The 17,188-nt window shown below is 45.4% G+C and overlaps 1 protein-coding gene across 2 annotated transcripts in view; it reads left to right on the top strand.

Annotated features, from left to right (window-relative positions):
* ENTREP2 (endosomal transmembrane epsin interactor 2) overlaps positions 1–17,188 on the top strand; it is a 455,015-nt gene that overhangs the window by 386,461 nt on the left and 51,366 nt on the right. Inside the window, exon 4 of one of the 2 annotated variants that reach the window (XM_073227101.1) lies at positions 3,744–3,878. The exons of the other annotated variant lie outside the window; for it this stretch is intronic. Coding sequence (XP_073083202.1) covers positions 3,744–3,878 — 135 coding nt within the window. The remainder of the gene's footprint in view (positions 1–3,743; positions 3,879–17,188) is intronic. 2 annotated transcript variants of the gene reach the window in all.

The following is a 17,188-nucleotide window of genomic DNA, read 5'->3' as shown; positions in this document are numbered from 1 at the left end:
AGCTTGGAAGTGATTACCAAAAAGTGAGGAAAGTGGTGAGCTTTTTGGTGCCCTGGACGGGAGGAACTAGTGGGAGATAAGCCTGAGAGGCATTCTGGGAGGCTGGCTGTGGTCACACGGGGGCTTGCTTGATGATAAATCATTGAACTCTATATGTTCTGTGCACTTCCTGTGTAAATGTGTTAGGCTTCACATTCTGAACACTTAAGAAAACGGGCAAAGAATAGCCCCACCCCCAAAAGTATATACTATTTTATTACCCACTACACAGACAAACACGTTAAGTCCAGTATTACCAAGCATTGGTGAGGATGTGAATCAGTTTGGACATTCATACCTTATCGGTGGAAGTATAATTTGTTCAAACATTCAAAAAAACAGGTTCATCTACCTTGTAATGTGTACGCATGCACATAGGACAGAGTAGTTCTACTTCTAGGCATATATATTTAAGAAACTTGACTACTTTCACTAGGTGAGTTCTTGTCAACATTGTTTATAACAGCAAAAGAGTTAAAACAATTAATATCCGTCAGCAGAAGAGATAAACGCAATATGTGAAACAGAATGGTATAACATACTGCAATCTGAATAGATGAACCACATCTCTTCATTAAACTTCAAATTTTACTAAAAATTGCTAAACTTCAAAAAAATATTGAGCAAAAGAAGTCACATGAAAATAGATACCATATGTTGCATTTGTAAAGTTTAAAAACTGGTAGAAGGAAGACATACATTGTTTAGAAATATATGGGTATGTGACAAAATGACAAGGGAATGATGAACACGAAATTCAGGACAGTGGTGCCCTTTGGGGGAGGGGAGCCATGGGTGTGTGACCTTCAAGGGGGCAAAGACCTCTGAGGATCTGGCCCTGTTCTGTGTCTAAGCTGGGTGGAATATACTTGGTGTCCCTTTTTTGTTTAAACTGAACACTTACACTGTACACTCTCATGTATGTTTCATTGCTTAAAAAGCAAAAAAATATATTCATGATCTATTAAGTGCAAAGCACAGACTTGAAAAGTGCATGACCCCATTTAAAAATCTACTTGAATATCCCCAGATGTTAACAGTAGTTATCTCAGGGTAGAAGGAGAGCATCCAGGTGATTTTTGCTGTTACTTTATTTGGTATTTCTAAGTATTTTGCAGTGATCTTGTACACTTTAATAACCCAAAAAAAAGGTAACAATAAATATTGTCTAAACTACAAAAAAAGAAAAGGAAAAGAATTGTTCCCAAATCTCTACATTGACCATTTGGAATAGCGGGGCTAGGACCGTGGGGGTTCTGATTGCCAAGTCCTGGTCCCATCCACTGCATCAGCTCCCAAGCATCAGGCTGGAGCAAAAATGCTGCTTTACTCCAACTCTGTGTGCCTGCTGTGCTGTATCAGCGAGAGGCACAAACAGGAATACTGGCCCGTGTGCCCACGACCTCACCTTCCTGTGGCAGAGACAAGTGGGTACAGAGTACCTGGAAGGCATCTAAGGACTTTTAGGAAATGGTGCTGAACCCACAAACGGGGAGAAAGAAGGAAAGCTTGGTGAGGGGTGCCTTTGAGCCATTGTCTGGACCATCAGATTTAGGCTTCTGGCTTGGGCAGGGGAGAGCCAGGGTGCAGGACCCTCGCTAGGAGAAGTGGGCACACTCCCTCCTGTGCGTGATCCCCTGTCCTCCAAAAGCCAGCTGGAGGGAATGTCTGCTAACCGTGTAGTAACTTGGTGTACTCCTTAGTACGAACTCACCATCCTATAGAAGTGTTCGTGCAACTCCATTTCCTTGTCTCCCAAACTATACCGGACTCGATACTGGGCCTTCCCAGCCACGCACTGCTGGTCGCATTAAATTGCTAAGATGTGCATTTACTTGTGTGGGTGATAGTTGGTCTTGAGCCGTTACCTAAGGCACTAGTCACTATAGTAAAATATATTTTCCCTGCTCACAGACTCTTACCTCTTCAGGTGCAAGGGTGGATCTGTGCTCTGTAGGAATTGTTGGGCTGTGGCTTGGAATTCAGAGTACGCCTCTCAACTACCCCTTTAGCAAGGACCCAGCATGAGACACTGTTCCAAACATGGTGCAGACTTGGCCGTGGGGACCTTGCGAACCTTGGTTTAGGCCCTTCTCCACTAAAGGAGATCTACCTAGACCGCCTGCTCTCCAAAATCATCTACTGCTCCCTCTTTCAGCATCAGGCTTCTCATCCCACCATTGGAGTGAGACCAGTGGGCGTCGCCCGGTGCTGCCCTTCCCAGCTCTGTTCATGATGACGCCAAACTGTCTCTTGCGCTGTTCCAGCCTTGACGGTGGTCAGGCGGCAGAGACACTTGGAGAGAAGCCATTCCAGGCCAGGGCTGCTGTAGGCTCTCGTGCATCCATGAACAAGAGAGACCAAAATCTGTGCCTTCTACTTTGATATGTGGGACGCAAAGGCAACTTTGACCGCTCCCTCGTCCCATAGGTGGGGTGGCCGAGGCCGTGGGGCAGTGGTCTGCGCAGGCACCACCCTCCCCCTCAGGCCTGACCAGCCCTCAGTTCTCTTTCTGTGGCCTGTGGGCAGATTGGGAAGAATTGCTACAGGACAGTCCCTGACACCCAGGTGGTCCTTCTTCACTGCTCACTCAAACACGTGCTGAAATCCAGAAATAAAATTCTAGTTATTTTAAAAGATTGAATTAAAAGAGTTCAAAGGAAGCATCCAGTAGAGTAAGGATAAACCATCCAGAGGCTTAAAATAGATGACACGCTTGTCTTTGAACAGTACCCTTGACCGACCGCAGCCCCTTTTTTATTTCACTTGTGTGGAAGTTTGTGTTTGTGAGCAGCTGGGTGTGGATGTGACAGCAGTAAGTGTGGGTTCAGCCAGTAATGGGAGTAAGTGAGGCTGGGGTGGTAGGGATGTTTCAGAAAGCCCTGATTTCTCATTTCTTCAGTCTGGCTGAGCAGATGCCCCTTCAGGCTGCAGGTTGGGGTCAGGTGTGCTTCGTGGGTCTCCTCCTGGGCTCCAGGCCTTTAAAAATATTTGAATTGCATTTATTCTTCCCATGGTTCTAATTTTCCAAGGCATTTTTGTTTATTCGGCATTTATGGAATGCCTACAACTCATTGGCATTGTGAAGACTGAGATGGTGAGAGGGGGTGGCCGCCCTCAGGGAGCACACGGGATGCAAACAGGTGCAGCTACACGAAAAGTCTTCAGCGGAGGTGGGGCCTGCCTGTGTGTTCTGCCAGCAGAGATGCGAGCAGCTCTGGAAAGTGAAAACCACACAAAGCCTCAAGGACAGAGCTGGAGTTGGGTTTTGATGGATGAGTAGGAGTTTGATAGACCATGAAGTGAGACAGGAAATTGCTGACTGTTAGAATGGAATGAGCCAAGGAATGCATCAGAGCTATAACATATCTCTGTGCATAACTCAAAATGAGTAATTTTCTGCTTACTTACTTTTATCTCTTTCTGTAATTTTCCTGTAATTTTATAGTTTAGGTTTCTCCGAACTTATTTATTTTTTCTTTTTAATTAATTGCTTTTAGAAGAGCAATTTGAAGTCACTCCTTAATGGTGTTTTGCATGGCTTCTGCCAATAAAAATAATTTTGACTTTATGCTTAAAGGGAACTAAAACGGGAGGCTTTGAATGGAAGCATTTTCAAATGTTCTTAATTGTGCAGCTCATGCATACCCACCCGGGACGAATGCCGTTTTAATTGTGAGATCTGTCTGTGTTCCTCTGTCTAGATTAAGTTTGACAGTGTCGAGGTGTGTGTCTGCTGTGAAATGCAGCACCAGTCGTCCGGCTGCAGCAACCTCGGGGAGACGCTGAAGCTGAACCCGCTGCGGGAGGACTGCAACGCCGTGAGGCTGACCTTGAAGGTGACGGCCGCGGGCCTGTGTGTTCATGCATTTCATCCCATGCAGTATAGACGTGTTAGGAAGGTATTTTTTATGCATCTACTCCTTTCAGTTCTTGATTCATATAGGTAGGTTAAATGCAAGAGGGAATATCTTTTTGGAGGACGTTTTAAAGGATTATAGATTTTCACTTTCAAGGTGTTGCTTTCTGGATCTCATTTTCTATTATTGCCATTTCACTTTTTCCCTCTGACACATGTGCAGGAGGATATGAATGGGTGAAAGAGGTCTTTGCAAATGTGGGTGTGATGTAGTCTACTGCTTTTCTAACATTTCTGCTGTTACACCATCAGGGAACAGATGGGAATTTATTTTGCCTCTTTAAAGATATTTGGAGAAAGATTTTACAGTTTCCTATGGCAATCTCTTCTTGTCTACAGCAACTGATTTTTTTAAAAAATGACATGGAAAATTGTCATTTTTATATTAACCCTTTTCTTTTTCCTCCTGCAAGTGTTTTTTGACTCCTGAAATCCCAAATTGCTTAAAAATGAAACCCAATTCTTCTCCTCTCTTTTCCCCTGAATGGAAATGTGCGAAAATTTTTTTTAAAAAGATGTGGCCATGGTCAAAGGAACCGTTGGTTGGTGGTAAATTGTACGTACAGTGTGTCAGAAGCTCTGTCGCATGTGCATAGGGAACATTGTGGGGAACTGGGGAGTCCAGAGAACCACACTGGCATCTGGAGAGCAGGAGGCAGGTGCTGCCCTCTGGAACTGGGTGCCTGTGACAGTCCCGCATGGGTGTCATTTTACATGCTGGCAAGAACGATCACTTGGTCTGGGTGGCTTCCCAGGAACTCCCGTGCACCATGAAACCAGTTTGTAAACAATTAGTGATGTATAGAGACAGAGGATTCACCTCAAGTACGTGGTGAGAGTGGGCCCAGCTCCCCTGTGCCTGCCTTCTTCCACAGAGAGGAGCAGGCCCAGTTCAGTGGGCCCAGCAGCCCACTGCAATGACAGAGCCAGCAGGCTCAAAGGCACCCAGCTGTGGCACTCACGCCCCATCCTCTTCCGTGCAAGGTGCTCCTTCCTGTCCCACATTGCATACAGCTGCAGTTTCCCTCTTACTCTGTCCAGGGACCTACTTGGGGTTGGCGCCTGAGGCCTGCTGTGGCCTTTCACTGTCCTTCTGGGAGGGGACATGGGCAGCCAGCACTCACTCTGAGATCAGGCAACTCCTAAGTCACCTCCCCACCCTGGCCACTTTTTCTTCCCATATTTAAAAAAACATAACAAGGAAATAGGTAATTATAATTACCATGCAATCACTGCCCCATGGAAAGGCTGGCAAATCCCCAGGGGAATCTCAAAGCTCGGGAGGCCACTGGAGTGTGCTCCGGTGCAGCCAAGCAGCTAAGTCACCTCTCACTCCTCACTTGATGGGTTGGGGGTATTTGGCCTGCTCTCCCAAGGCTTTGGAGTTCTTCTTGACACCTGCACTCAGTGGGACCCTCCTCACACCTGTTTTCTTGAACCTCTAGTCCCTGAGGAGGTACAGTAGCTTAAGAGGTGGTGATGGCATTGGAACAACAGTGCCCCCTCTAAGAATGCAGCCAGGCTGTGCCAAGCTTGAGTGGGTGAGCCTGCAGTCCCACCTTCATCCCTGTGCCAGCGCCCTGATGGTGGGGTAGCTATGATACAGTGAGAGAAACCTACGAAGTTCAAGGCAAGGCTGGAGAGCCTCTCTTAATGGCTCATCACTGTGGATGTTCAAACTGCCCAGGACAATGGTGAGAACATGAGGCAGAAAAAAAACTACCGCAAACTTCTTAATGAATTTGTAACAAAAAAGTAAGTAGAGGTGCTGTCAGAGCTGGTGGCATGAGGCTAGAGGAGGCAGGATTTATGACTGAAGTAGGAGGCCATAGTCTGGAAGTGGCGGCAGTGAGCAGCCTGCCCTTGCCCCCCAACTGAGGTCCTGTAGGGAGCAATGGCCTGAGTCGTGGCGGGAGCTGAGTTGCATCTGAGATCAAGAGAATGGGAGACTGTTGGAAGTGAGTCTGTTTACTGTTGTCCTCCAACTTCATTGGTTTTTCAAAATTGTTTTGGCTACCCTAGTTCCTTTGCATTTCTATATAAATTTTGGAATCGGTTTATCAATTATAGAAATCCTACTGGGATTTTGATCAATTTCTATAGAAATACTGCTAGGATTTTGACTGAGAGTGCATTGAATCTGTATCTCAATTGGGAGAGAATGGACACGCTCATGGTATAGTTCTCCATTTATCTAGGTCTTTTTAAATTTCATCATTGTTTCTTTTCTCTCATTAGTGTTGTATAGTATTTAGTATATAGATCTTAACATATTTTATAATATTTATGCTTAGAGTATTTCATATGTATTGATCCTATTTTGATGGTACTTAAATTTTTTTAAATTATCTCTTGTTCATCGCTAGTATATAGAAATTTGATTTTTGTTACGGATCTTGTATACTGTGATCTTGCTAAAAATAACTTCTAGTAGCTCTTTTATAGATACTTTCGGATTTTCTGTGTAGGCAGTCACGTGATTTGCAGAGAAAGAGACAGTTTTACATCTTCCTTTCCAACCCGTATGGCTCTCCTTTCTTTCCCTCACCTTCCTGCGCTGGCTCAAACCTCCAGCTCAGTGCCACACGGTAGTGCTGAGCGCCTATGTCCTTGTCTTGCTCCTGATTTTAGGGAATAAATATAACATTAGCTCTAAGTTTTTCATAGATGCCCATTATTAAGTTCCTAGTTTCCTGGGAGTTTTTATCATGGATGCATGTTGGGTAAGTCGTTTTTTTCAGCATCTACTTAGATGTTGATACACAGTTTCTTTATAGACTGCTAATATGGTGAATAACATGGATTGACTATTGCATGGTGAACCAGGCTTGCATTCCCAAGATAAATCCCACTTTGTCATTTTTTTCCTCAGCTTTACCAAGTCCACTGAGGACGCTGCCAAAGACATGATTCATTTCTGTGACTGTGCTTTTTATCTCTACCATTTCCATTTGGTTCTTCCATATAGCTTCCATCTCTCTGCCAAATTACCTGTATGATCATGCATACTGCCCACGTTTTCCACTAGAGCTGGTGTCTGATTGCATCTGCCCCAGATAAGCAGGAGCTCACATCTGTCTTTCCTTAGAGTATGGGTTAGTTGGCTGCCTTGTAACCTCAGCTATCTGATGGGCTTAACTTAAGCTGTGAATTTGCAGTGTCCAGCATCTTCTTGTTGTAATGGTGGGGGCAGTACTCTTTTCTAGCTTTCTAGCTTTCTGTATCCAAAGCAGAACCTGGAATCATTATGCACAATGATCCTCTCCACCTCCCAGTACAGAATTCTTGAGGAGCACATTTTTTTTTCCCTTAGAGGTTTATGGATGATATGCCATTCTCTCTTGACACTGACTATTGCTATAGGAAAGATCTTAAAGTCAGCCTAATGCTTTCTTTCACTTTAGTATATGGTGATCGTTAATGCTGTTTAAAAGTATTTCTAGCTCTCCAACTTCCCCTCATGTAAGATTGTACATCCTAGTCCCCTAGCGGTGGCTTAGGGCCATGTGAGCAAAACTTGTAGGTATCACTTCCAAGCCTGGGTGTTTACTTATGAGGTGAGATACTCCACAGCTTTTTCCCTCTGGCACAGTAATTGACAAATTCTAGATGGTGCCTGCACCATCAGCCTGGGTGACTACAAGGGGCAAAGCCCCCATAGCTCACCCACATTGGACGTGTAGCATGAGTAAGAAATAAACTTTTATTGTTTTTAACCCAGTGAGATTTGGGGAATATTTGTTGCCACAGCATAACCTAGCCCATCCTATCTGACACAATGCAACATTGTTTTGGTCGAGATGTCAAAGATATTTTTAAGTTATCAAGTCCATGTGCTATGTCTTGATACTGATCAATTTTTCTCCACTTTTCCGTGGCACACGGTATACCCTTTGCACAGTGACTTGGCATCTTGCTTTATTTCAGAAAAGTTTTCTTCAACAATAAATTTGAAATGTTCTCTGTCTTCTTTGTTTTAGGATAAATGTGCATTTCTTGGACTCCTTTTACACATCTTTCATACTTTTCTCTAACATTTTAAACTCTCCCTTACCCATCTCATTCTGCTTAGTTTTTCTAGGGCCTCTCTTCCTAGTCTTGTTTTCTACAGTGAGAATATTATTACCTTTGTGTTGTACTTTCAATGGAATCTTGAGTTTGGCAGCTCACTTGTTAAGTCTTTGTTTCTTGATCATTTCTCTCTTGAGCTCTTGTGTCTCTGCTCTCAGCTTTTAGATTATAGCAGCCTTCTTCTGTATTTCCAGGCTGGAAACGAAGATGTAAAAGTGCCAGTGTTCATCCACAGATGTCTCTAGCTAGCTAATTACAGTGGAGTTTTCAGTATATTTTATACCTTTGCTAGATCCTTCCTGAGGTATATGGATACTTCAAAGCACAAAAGCTGATTCCTAACCCTTATCAAGTATTACACTCTATTTGAATAGGCATAGTTATTTAAAATCTTAGTGTAATTAAGATTTTTGTGCTTCTTTCTCATAAATATAGGTCCTTCTTCCTCTGAGATTCATATAGATCCAAATGCCATATTACCTAGTTTTCTTGTAATTAGTGGCACAGACATTTTTAACATAACCAGTACTCTTAAAGTCATTTGAGCCAAACTGTGAATGACAGCCACGTAGAAAAGGGGCCTGGGGTCTGCAGCAGGGACCTGGTTTTGCTTCATGGGATTAAAACTCTCAGAATGCACTACCTGTGTGCACAAGGGCAGCAGCCCAGAGTGGGGAGCAGATTTTTATGGGCCCCTTCCTAAGCCTGCTATAGTTGGGGACACAGCAAAAGAAAGTGCAAAGGGAAATGTTCCTTTGGTAAGTTTCCCTTGCTCACTCTTTTTTGGTCCGCAGTTAGAGTGGGTTCTTTGGTCTCTTCATGGTCTGATTTGAAACCCTAGTTATCTGATTAGTAATACTCCATGCCTAAGTTTTCATATGAAATTATGGATTCTCCATACTTTGTCTCTAATGAACTTAGTTTGCTCTGGGGAAATCCCAAAGAATTGCTTTGGGAATCAAAGCTTCTGTAATTTTAGTTGTGTTTGAATTAACTGATAGTGACTTAATGAGATTGGTCTAACTACTTACCACTTACCATGTTGCCTTCAACCCCACCCATGCACCCACGCACGCACTGCTGATACCTGGAAGGTCACGGTATAGGTGCAGTCTGTCATCAGGGAAAACAAGCAGAAACCATCTTCTTCCTGGCTAGTGAAGATTATATTTGGAATCTAGAAGATGATGCAGGCACTGTGCTCATCATTCAGTTTGCCTTCAGTGGCTTGGAGGTCCTGAGGTCCGCTTTCCATTGAACTCTTTCCTGCCCTTTCTTACACTTGCCTCCTGGATTCTGCGGGTATTCAGCAGAGAACCCCAGAGGGAGACAAGCCTCACTCTGAGGGTACTGGTAGTCCCTTAGGTATACTGCCTCATGCCATGCTAAAATATGCTGCTCCACCCAGACAGGGGTGAGGGCGAGGCAGTGGACACAGACGGGACCTAGAACTCCACTGTGCCATAAAGGGTTCCCAAAATCATAGAGCCAGAGGGATGGAGCGTCTGAGCTTCCTGTTACCCAGCTACTACCTGTGTGGGTGAGGGCCTGTCTTGCCAATGGGTTCCAGCCCCCAGCAAGTTCACTATGGATTCAGTGAGACCAAACAAATGACAGTAGAATGTTCTTGGGATGAAAGGGTTTATACCCAACTTTATTTCCATGGTGGCAGGTCAATCACTAGAATCCCATCTATTCAGAGTGAGTCTGCCTGCAGCAAGCCTGTCTCTGCCTCTGGCCTCTCTGCCTGCACAACCAGCCTGTGGGCCTCTGTCCTCAGTACTGCCACCACTCCAGTCTCTGCTTTGCTCTCCTGCAGCCTTGCAGCCATGCCACCCTGTCACCCAGAGCACTGGGCAGGGCTCTTTATATAGAGTCAATAATGACACACTGCCCACACGTGTGTAGCGAGCTAGCTGACCAGGGCCAGGTGAGAATCCTGGCCACAGGAACCTTCATTTTATCCACAGGCCAGCAGCCCAGAGAGGGGTCAGATGGGTCCTCCAGGGTCCCTGAGCAAGGCTGGGGACAGGCGGGGCTCCTCAAATGGTCTCTATTCTTCAAGACTCTTATCAAATTCCAATCTTTCTATAGGTCTCCCATCACAAATAGTCCACAAACAGGGTCTACAAATTAAGTAATCAGCATCTGCTTTCCCAAAGCACTGGACAATGGTGGGTGATCGCTACTAAAAAAGCAAGTGTACAGATCTCATTATCTGATCAGAAAATGCCTAGGCAAAATTTTGTTAAGATAAAATGATAAAATAAATGATAAAAAAATGTTTGGGTAGTTTAATACTTGTCTTTGCCAAGTCAAACCCAGCACAAGATTGTGACACATTTTCTGATCAGTATTAACAGAAATTTTAAAAGGTCACAAAAATCAGAATTGCCAGCTGATGGAATATGCTTCATCATATGCTGATATTACATCCGTCCCAACTTTAATTCATTGCTGTCTCCCAGAATGTCACTGTGGTTTTTATGTTAGTGATGTCATTCTAATTCAAAACAGAGTTAAACGTGTTTTCCTTGTTTCATGTGTCGGCTTTAATTTATGGAGCCATAGCAAACCAGATTACTCAAGGAAACCTTATTAGTGAATAGGAGATAAACATTTCCCAAGAAATCTGTCAGTTCTTGAGTTTATGTGCTTTTCTATCTTCAAGATGCTTTATCTTTGTCTCCAAGAAAGTAAAAAAAAATAGGCAAGATAATTTCCTAAAAACACTTAAGGACCTGAGACTAACCGAATGGTTAACATTTTGTGATGAAATGCTTGGCATTGTCAGTACGGAACACCACACAAACACACACAAACACGTTTCTCTGGTAGAGTGGCCTTTCCGGTCCTGGGAGTGGGCAGCTACACAGAGCGAGGCAGATGTATCGGATCCCTACACAGCTTTCTTCTCCCCACAGGGTGCCTCTGGATCACCGCAGAGAGGAGAAGGATATTAAATTCTCACTCTCCCACGTAACTCTAGTAACCACGAGCCCCATGTAAGGGAGTGTCTAGAAATACTGAACTCATCTGGCTGTTGACCACCACTTAACTCTGGCAAGACTGCCTCTCCTGAGGGAGGGGTGAGTGCCCACTGGGCCCCTGAATGGCACGTCTGCCACTGGTTTCCAAAGCTGTGGAAAGCCTGCCTCTCCACCTCTGAATCTGGTGGCATCACTTTCCCCTGTGGGGTTGTAATACTGAGTTATGTGGGACACCCACAGTCCCAGGTCTGTTTAGCATCAGTACAGTTATACCCCCTCTGGAATACCCTACAGGTCAGAGGGCCCACCCAAGAGGTCTGTGACTTGTCTGCTGAGTTAAAATGAGGTCCCAGACATGCAGATGTTGAGACAAGAGTGTTTTTAGTGATATATTTATGGCCATCCAACCCTTAGGGTCTGGCCCGTGCAAGCAGCCTTGCTGGATGGCTGGCGCTCGCTCGTCCCCCTGTGCTCCCAGCATGACCTGGGACAGGTGGATGGGCTGCAGGTGCACCACACCTCCCTGTGTCATGGGTAACATGAAGGTCCAGCAGGGAGGGGCGGGCCCAGGAGGGGCCCTCCCTGCTCGGGATCAGGGCACTTTCTCTGGAGCCAGTCCCTCACTTTTATCTCTCCCTCCAATGTTTTTTTCCCCTCAGTCTCCTTCTATTTCCAGGGCAGACACATGGCAGTCCCTGCAGAGCCCTGGCATCACACACTCACCTCACTCCAAAACCCACCGCCCACCTCAATAGCTCCTCCAGGGTCACCGCAGCACCCTATCATTTCCCTGAACTCTGCCACCTGCAGGATCGCTCGGCAGAACACCCCAACTCCTGGGCTCAGGCCCGGCTCCTGCAGCTTGCCTGTCCCACTTCCGCCTGCACCAGGCCTGCTCTCTCGCCTCAGCCAGACGCCAAATGCAATACCGCCCTTTTCCCATCCATGAGCCCTGCCCAGCTCTCCCGTGGCCTGTGCCTGGGTGCTCCTCCACCCTCTTATTTCCTAAATTCTCTCTGACTGGCACACACTCCTGGGATGAACCCAAACTGGCTACTCTTTGCTTGACTGCACCCTGACCGACAAGACCAGGGAACCACATTGTGATGCCCGTGGCTTATACCTGATTCTGGTGGTCACCAGCCTCACCTGGCACTCAGTACTGCCCAGCACTTCTCCTGCCTTCCTCTCTGTGGCCATCATGCTCCCCAGCTCTCCAAAATGATGATTTCAGATCTTCTTCCATCAATTAGGGTTCTCCAGGGAAACAGAACCAAAAATACATATATTTTATACACATACACACACATGCACACACAGATTTATCTTACAGAATTGGCTCACGTGACTGTATGGCTGGCAAGTCTGAATCTGCAGGGTAAGCCAGCAGGCCGGAGACCCATCTGAGGACCATTGCTGCAGCTGAGGTCGGAAGGCCCGCAGCAGGCAGAATCCCTTCTTGCTCAGTGCAGGTCAGTCTTGGATTCTGTTCACACCTTCAGCTGACGGGATGAGGCCACCCACGTTTTGGTGGATAATCTTCTTTACTCAGAGTCCACTTATTTGAGTGTTAATCTCATCCAACGTCAACCTCATAGAAACCTCCAGAATGATGTTTGATCATATATCCAAGTAGCAGTCCAGCCAACCTGACACATAAAATCAGCCATCACACCCCCTCCACCCTGGTCTAAGAGTGTTTTCTGTCTGCTGGATCGCTGGCTGTGGAGTCCCCTAACAAGCCTGCTCTTCCCCACCCAGCCGACTGCAGCCCACTTTCTACACATTGATGTTAAAATCATACAGTTGATTAGGTGCCCTCGCCCCATCCACAACCTTACTGAGAGTTCTTGGTGTTCAGACTTCCCATAGGATTGTTGGATGTGTTTCTCATCAATGACTTGCCCATTTTATCTGTTTTCCTGGATCATTTTTTCTTTGTTCTAAGTGGTAATCTTAGTCATAAAAATCTTGCACACAGTCTCTGACTTTTCATTCGTTTTGTTCTTAATGTCATTTGTAAAGTTTTCAGTTTTAATGCAGTTCTTTACCTGTATGAAGTATCCTTCTTTTTGTGTAGCATGTAAGAAAAATTTTCCCATCCAGAGGTCTTACAAATGTCTGGGTTTCTTTTTCTGTAAGTTTTAAAACCTTGCTTTTCATATTTAGTTCATTAGTCCACTGAGGGTGGAATTAGATATGGATCTACTTTCATTTTGTGTTTCCTTTTTAATCATCAGGTATTACAGCATTAGTCTGTGGTCATTTGTATGGTCATATATTACATTTTTGTACTTGTATTTATTCCTGAGGTCTCTTCTTTTTCACCCATAAAGGGGTTGACTCTGTCAGTATCACATTATATTAAATACTGTTTCTGTATCAGTCTTATATTTAGTCAGGTAAGTCCCCCAGTTTGTCCTTCAAGATTGTCTTAGCTATTCTTGGTCTTTTGGTCTCTACTTACCTCCAAACTGTTGTATGTAACTCATTGTATTTTTAGGTGACTTTGGCAAGAATGATCATTTTTGGTATATGTATTCATTTATTTAGCCTCATAGTATGTTTTTCAATAAAAATTTGATAATATTTGCTATACAATCTTGACCATCTCTTGTTATATTCCTAGATGTCATAGAGTTTGGTGGCTATTGGAAAAGTGGAGTTTCTAAATTCCAGTTTCTTATTTAAACATTTGTATTTCATCTCGCATGCATTACTGCTAACTCCATTTGCTCTAACAGTTTGCCTGCAGATTGTTTGGGATTTGCTATTTACGGGCTTTCATTGTCTAAAGACAGTTTTGCTTCTTCCTTTTCATTTATTATTGATTTTTCTTAATTTTTCTTGCCTTCCTGGAGTGGCTAGGACTTCTAGCACATTGTTGAATGGAGTTTGAGCCAACAGGCATCCTCATCTTCCTCCTGATTTTAAAGGGTGAAATATACTCAATAATTAAGAGTAATGTTTGCTGAAAATTTCTGGCACCTTCCTTTCAAATTCCTTTTTCTTTTTCTCACGTTGCATGCTTTGTTACTAAATTTCAGTCTTTTCTCATGTATGTCTGTAAGATTTTGCATGTCTCTTTACATATGCCAAGTTTTTATGTCTAGTCATAAATATAATAATCAGTTCCATGGATTCTCTAATTTCATTATGATTTATTTTTCCATCCCTGAGTTATATAGCAGTATGTTTTGAATTGTGCAGATACATAGAAGGTTTTCTTGGTTATTGTTCTGTTATTTATAGCAAATATAATTGCACTTACTTGGGTAACCTGGTGTGCCTGTGTCTTTGGTGTTAGTCTGTGGAGCTTGCTTTGTTCCTGGGTTTGTATGAGTCCCACATATCTTGTTGGGTACCAGGTTCTGGTATATGGCTGTTGTTCGGCTCTTCTCTGTCCTCACTAGCTAATGGTCTGTTGAACGTGTTAAGGAGGTGTGTAAACACCCGCACCACAATGGTGGGTTTGTCCATTTCTTCTCCCGCTGCTCTTGGTTTCTTTCATCTCTGCTCATTCTCATCTCGATCTCCTTCCTCCAGGATTAGGACCAGATTCTGGGTTCCAGTCCAAACCTTCTTCAGTCCTTATTGAGCATATGCTCCCTGGGCAAGTGGGCAAGTTCTGCTTCCCTGGTATCGTGCTGTGTGTGCTGGCCTCGCCCAAGTCCAAGACTTCAGCCCAAATCCATGCAGTCGCCTGCCAGATGCCTCCATGCAGGTGGACCTCAACCATCTCAGACTCAAATAACAAACCGAGGCCTTCGTCGCTGCCCCGCCAGGGCTCCCCGCAGGGCCACGCTTCCTCCAGTCTGCCCGTCTCAGCAAACAGCTGCCAGTGGCTCAGACCGCAGAACGATTGTTTTTTCTCCTTTATTCCCATCTCCTCTTACTCACCAAGTCTTCCTAACTACCTGTCACATTCACCCTCAGCTCACACCCTCACGCTCACCCGTGGAGGGAGAGACTTAGATGGGACTGCCGTGGCACCATCCCTTATTTTCTTGCATGTCGAGGGGGAAGATGGAATTAAGGGTCTGGAGTATTTCCAGACTAGAAAGAATATTCACACAGTTTATTTAGAGGCTAGTTAAACTAAAGCACGGCCATTATCATCCTAGCCTAAGAGTATTTATCCCAACGTTGGTGAGCAGAATCCACTTTCTAGGACCAACTTAGCTTCTTACTGCCAGAAAACAAGTATGGTTTCATGTACACATATCCCAACAAACATAACATCCTACAGAAAACATGTCTACAGGCCATGTAGTAGTCACAGCCTGTGTTTAGATAGTCTGGTTCTATGGAGATAGGTGATAACAAAACTTTTCATAGGAGCTGGGTATCTCACGACCACTTCTTTCACGTGTCAAGATTGGATAGAAGTCTGAAATACAGGATGATCTGATACTAAGTATAGGCTTAATTTTAACAAGACCTCGCCCACTGGGAAAATGCTCTTTGTTCTCTGTGCCCCTTTGGTCATTTGTATTGTCAAATAAAAACAAATCCTGACTTTAGTACGGGGAGACTTATTCAAAAAGACTATAGCAATGGGGAGAATGCGTCCAAATCAGGAACTGCCAGCATCTCAGAATCAAACAAAAATGGCTTTTCTTTGAAAGGGTAGAGGAAGGAAGCAAAGTTCAGCAGAAACTTAAGAAGCCGGGCAAGCCAGGGGAAATGGGCCCTGGTGTGCGGCGCTCTGTGGCCAGCCACCACTTGGGATAAGCTGGTGGGGGCATGTTCTGTTTTTCTCGTGCTTTCTCAGGCTCGGGGGCAGGCACAGTGCAGGGGTCTGCAGGGAGGTGCCTCATGTTTACTCAGATGAGACAGAGGGTAGGAAGTGGGCCCCTGGGAACACACGGTCAGGACCTAAAGCTGCTCCAGGCCAGCTGCCCCTAATTCATCAGGATGGCAACCAGTTTGTCCAGCTCGTTGAAGTCTTAAAGTAACCATGTAAACAAAGTTCAGTTCTCCTGGAAAAGGTACTGAGTTCAGTTAGCTCCTGCCTCGGCTGCCCTTGCTCGGCCCCACCCTGGGCCCTCTGGTTCCCCAGCCACCCAGCCGCTCTGTCATTGCCCTGCCTCCGCGAACACCTCTCCCTGGCCCCACTCTGCCCTCTGCCCAAGTGGCCTTCACTTCCCACCACTCTCTAGTCCTCTGCGCTTGCTCTGCCTTCTCCAAACACATGTTCCCACCCCTCTTCTGCCCTGGGCTCCCTGCGCTCCTCTCCTCAGTGTACCTGTCTTTCCCTCAGCTCGGGATCCCCCCACCTACCCTAGCACGCAGCAAGTCTCAGCCCTCTGGGGGCTGCCTGCCCACGAGGCTTCTTTCTGCCCTGGAGACATGGCCCGTGGAAGGCCAGATGTGCCTCCTCATTTCATGTCTGTGCTTAGTATCTTCTGGGCTCTCCATCAGTATGTGCTGAAGGAAGGATAGGAAGGAGGGAGGGAGGAGAGAAGATACACACCGGGCAAAGAATAAATCCCTGGAAACTGGCAGTGTGGATAACATGATGGTTCCTGTGGCCAGGATTCTCACCTGGCCCTGGTCGGCTAGCTCACTACACACGTGTGGGCAATGCTTCGTTATTGACTCTATATAAAGAGCTCTGCCCAGGGCTCTGGGCAAAAACAGTGGCTCAGCTGCAAGGCTGCAGAGACTAGACTAGAGTGGTGGCAGTGCCTAGGACAGAGACTGGGACACCTGCACAGCCCAGGGGTAGAGACCGGTTTGCTGTCTCTGAGTGGGTGCTCACTCTGAGTGGGTGGGATTCTAGTGACTGACCTGCCACAGTGGAAATAAAGTTGAGTGTAAACCCTTTCTCCTCAAGAACGTTCCATTGTTATTTCCTTGGTCACATTGAATCCATAGTGAACTTGCCTGGGGGCTGAAACCCACTAGCAAGACAAGCAGTCATAGGTGGGAGCACCAAAAAACATAGTAAGACCACCAGTGTTTTCTGGCAGGTTGATTCATGGGATGCACTTATGTCATATTCCAGAAAGCCCTAAGATGCACTTATGTCATATTTCTGGGAAACACAGTTAGCCTCGCTTTTTCAACATAATTTAAAGTCGAAGCCATATCCTTGCCGTGGGAGAGGTGCCCTCTGGTGTGACTGACAGAGGCTCGCAGGGGAGCAGAACCCTCCGGGATCACA

Source organism: Manis javanica, chromosome 18, assembly GCF_040802235.1.
Source record: "Manis javanica isolate MJ-LG chromosome 18, MJ_LKY, whole genome shotgun sequence".
Taxonomy (NCBI): Eukaryota; Metazoa; Chordata; class Mammalia; order Pholidota; family Manidae; genus Manis; species Manis javanica.
The sequence above is the reverse complement of the archived record's forward strand: the minus strand, read 5'-3'. Positions and strand labels throughout refer to the sequence as shown.